The sequence below is a fragment of the Papaver somniferum genome, chromosome 2 (assembly GCF_003573695.1).
Source record: "Papaver somniferum cultivar HN1 chromosome 2, ASM357369v1, whole genome shotgun sequence".
Lineage (NCBI taxonomy): Eukaryota > Viridiplantae > Streptophyta > Magnoliopsida > Ranunculales > Papaveraceae > Papaver > Papaver somniferum.
The window spans coordinates 210760834-210764891 of NC_039359.1; the positions used below are offsets into that span (position 1 = coordinate 210760834).

At 39.0% G+C, this 4058-nt stretch overlaps 2 protein-coding genes across 2 annotated transcripts; both read left to right on the forward strand.

Annotated features, from left to right (window-relative positions):
- The first annotated feature begins 1027 nt into the window (after positions 1-1027).
- LOC113352728 (cytochrome P450 82A4-like) lies at positions 1028-1915 on the forward strand. Its single transcript, XM_026596515.1, has 2 exons — positions 1028-1478; positions 1599-1915. Exons 1-2 carry the CDS (start codon positions 1028-1030, stop codon positions 1913-1915), a joined length of 768 nt encoding a protein of 255 aa, XP_026452300.1.
- A 38-nt stretch (positions 1916-1953) lies between these two features.
- LOC113352729 (cytochrome P450 82C4-like) lies at positions 1954-2814 on the forward strand. Its single transcript, XM_026596516.1, has 3 exons — positions 1954-2089; positions 2174-2425; positions 2479-2814. The coding sequence occupies exons 1-3, from the start codon at positions 2000-2002 to the stop codon at positions 2812-2814; spliced, it is 678 nt and encodes a 225-aa protein (XP_026452301.1). The 5' UTR covers positions 1954-1999.
- Positions 2815-4058: the final 1244 nt, after the last annotated feature.

Consider the following 4058-nt stretch of genomic DNA (forward strand, 5'->3'; position numbering starts at 1 on the left):
AATTACAGCAACCGTTAGTTTAAAGATACCCATGACAATCGTGAAACTGCAGAGATCTCCTGGAGTTGGTTCAAACTTTGCCTCTCGGCCCAATAAGGCAATAGCAGTTGCACTCTACCCCGAACTGAGCATTTCCTCTTTGTAAAAGCCATGCAACAGGAACGACAAATGCAGCTCTTGTCAACGAAACTTCTGTTCATATATTTTCCGTATCAAACAAAAAAAAGAAGATAAAGTTAGTGAAAGTTTTCTTTCTCTCCATTTTATCAGAAAGCTAGTAAAAGTTATAATTGCTGATTTCTTAATTTTGTCTCGTCAAATCTTTTGAAAACAACAATAATCAATCTGATTAATAATTTCTTTTATTTTTAATATATTATGTTTACCTAAAATAACCCTCATGCTTTAAACTCAACCAAAAACAGAAAGATTTTTTTTTTTTTCTCTCATCACCTTCTTCTTCTCCAGAACAATTTTATTTTTCGTTTTCAGATCTTGAACGATTTTCAAAGCTCAAGCATGGTGAAATAGATCCTCTCTTCATGTCGATCTCTCTTCCAAACATGTGTCATTATCAATTCGACACTAGCCATAAATGATAGAAGAATCAAATTAAACTACGTAACATCAAAGTGATTGTTGACCGTTTTTCTCTGATTGGCAGCAATTTTCTACTTATACGTAACAAATGGTGTCATCTTATTCAAGAGCCAGCACTATTAAAATGGTGGTTGAACCAAATATAAAAATATTAGCTTAGTTCCACTACCTACATTCATTGAATTCAAGTTGTTCTGGAATAGCAACAATGCACATATAGATAAACACAGTAGAATTCTGGAAGAAGCCTAAAGAATGGAAAATATGAATATCTACACTTTCAGTCAAATCAAGATTAGCATGTCTCTGGAGTGGGTTGGTGTAATAAACTGCTTTAACATTATCATATATATTCAGTTTCCCCAATAAGCTAGCCACCTAAATCCTATCAATCTTCTTAAATCATTATCACTAGCTGCTCAGAGTGATGGATATGGCAATCATCTTCGATCACCACTACTTGCAGCCGTTCGTGAGTATTGCAGGCTTATTAGCTTTGCTATCCTTCTTCTATTGTATTTTGGTCTTTATTATAAGGCCAAGGAATATCAAAACCAACTTAGACGAGCGCAGATTATCACCAGCATCTCCACCTGAAGTTGCAGGTGCATGGCCGATAGTAGGTCATCTTCCTCGGCTAATAGGATCTACACCTCTATTCAAGGTCCTTGCAGCTATATCTGACAAGTACGGACCTATTTGCATTGTCCGGTTTGGTATGTATCCGACACTAGTTGTGAGCAGTTGGGAGATGTCAAAAGAATGCTTCACTACCAACGATAGGTTATTTGCTACTCGTCCACCTAGTGCAGCCGGAAAGTACCTGACTAAAGCCATGTTTGCCTTTTCCATGTATGGTCCTTACTGGCGGGAGATCCGTAAGATCTCTACAATCCATCTACTCTCTTAGGCGCCTCGAGTTACTTAAGCATGGCCGGTACTTAGAGATTGACAAATGCATGAAAAGATTATATGAATATTGGATGGAACACCATAAGAAGATAAAGCAGATAGTACAATAGCTAGTTCAGTTAAGGTCAACATGAGCCAAGTGTTTGCAGAACTGTCCTTAAATGTGGTTTTGAAGATAATAGTAGGAAAGACCCTTTTTATTAAGAATGGTAATGAAGATTACACCGAGGAAGAAGAGGGCCAAAAGCTCCACAAGACTATCCTAAAATTCTTCGAACTAGCAGGGGTATCAGTTGCATCTGATGTTCTTCCATTCCTTGGGTGGATGGATGTGGATGGGCAAAAGAAACAAATGAAGAGGGTCTCCAAGAGAGATGAACTTGATCGCTTCAAAGTGGCTTGAAGAGCATCGAGACAAAAAGACTGCAAACAAGAAAAAACAAGCGGTGAACCAAGAGGGAGTAATTATGATGATGGGAACGACTTCATGGATGTATTGATGTCAGTTCTTGATGAAGAAAAGGGTGATCTCTTCTTTGGTTACAGTCGAGACACTGTCATCAAATCTACATGTCTGGTATGTGATCAATTCTTAAATTCCAATCTACATCGGTTGTAGTTGATGCGGGGTAACTTATAAGATGGTTCTATTGATTTGCAGCAACTTATCGTGGCCGCTTCGGATACAACGTCACTTGCAATGACATGGGCTCTCTCACTGCTGCTCACCAATCCTAATGTCTTACGGAAGGCTCAGGATGAGCTTGATACCAAAGTTGGCAAGGACAGAATAATAGAGGAGCACGATATCGAGTGTCTCGTCTACCTCCAAGCAATTGTCAAGGAAACACTACGACTGTACCCTCCTGGACCACCTCCGTACCCCATGAGGCTATGGAAGATTGCACTGTTGGTGGGTACGAAGTGAAAGCAGGCACACGCTTAGTTAACCTATGGAAACTGCAGCGTGATCCTCGAGTGTGGTCAAACCCGTCAGCGTTTCAGCCTGAGAGGTTTCTTCCAGAGTCAGATGGTGGTTTTGGTGGTGCAGAAGCAAAATTCGACTTTAGGGGCCAACATTTTGAGTACACGCCATTTGGATCAGGAAGAAGGATATGCCCAGGTATCGACTTTTTCCACCAGACAGTTCACATGGCACTAGCTCGTCTTCTTCAGGCATTTGATTTCAACACAGCTGGAGGACTAGTTATAGATATGGCGGAAGGTCCAGGTCTAACCATGCCCAAAGTAACCCCACTTGAAGTTCACCTAAACCCACGTCTGCCAGTCACACTTTACTAGGCTTAATACTTGGTAGTGTGTGTTACTAGCGGCAGAGACAGACTGAAGAGGGGTCAAATAAAATTTCACTGTGTGCGTTTCCGCTGTGTGCAGTAACCAATGAATAAATTGGAAACTGTCGTTGCATTCGTGACTCAGCTCAGTGACTGTAAATTATTGTTAATCACATAATTTGAGAATCACTCCAACAGTTGCAGAATCCTGATCCTGAATTACTGACAATGGTACAAACATGCATCAGAGAACCAAACAAAAAAGTTGAGCTAAAATGCAAATTCTGAACTAAGGATAGACACTGGGTACTATTAACAAATGCCATAACCCAAGTCTTCCTTGCCTGCTCATGCACTACAGATGCATTGTTGGCCATCAAATTTTTCTTTTTCTTAGCAGGTCATTATATCCACATTAAGTTTAACATATTTCACTACAGACACAGTAGGCGCACTATAAACTTCTACATTTTTCTCGTACTTTACATGTTATATATGTAGCTAAAATAGTGTTCATGCACTGATTTTCTTTGAGCAACATAAAGTTGCATACCTGTATATATTCACAGCTCTTTGGCATAAGCAATCATTTGAACTTAACTTGTTAGAGGCCTTTGAGATGAATTTTTCCGTTAACTGAATTGAAATGAGACTTTAAGACTGAATGTTCATGTAGCAATCTCATCAAACTTAGAGTCGACCTTTCAGCATTTCACCCCTGAGGCGATGAATCTGCTTCGCTAACTGAACTACATACATATGTATTTTATCTGCACCATTGCTTCTAATACTGTTCATGGTTTATGTAACCCCTTGAGTTACCGTACCTACTTGCAGGGCCTTATTTAGCCATTATAAATAGCTGCAGAACAATAACAAAACAAGTTAACTTGAAGAATTACACAGCTAGAATAGTAAAAAAGAATGCAGCAAAGCTTACGAAATGTGAATGATATTAATATGTTTCTAGTAACAATTCAATTGTTGCACAATGCAGAGTTCAAGTCTAGGAACACATAAACAAATCATATCGCTAGAGCTGAGTTATTTCTTCACCAGAAGTTTCCAAGCAAATTTACAAGGCAAAACCTTAAACATGAAGTCACAATTGAATGTCATAAATCTGCTTCCGTTGACTTATGAACCCACCCAATTATCCAAAACAGGGAGGATGGAAACGTTTACATGTAAAGGAAAACATGACATGGACCCACATGAACACTGAATTTACATGTCATTCTAGACTAAATC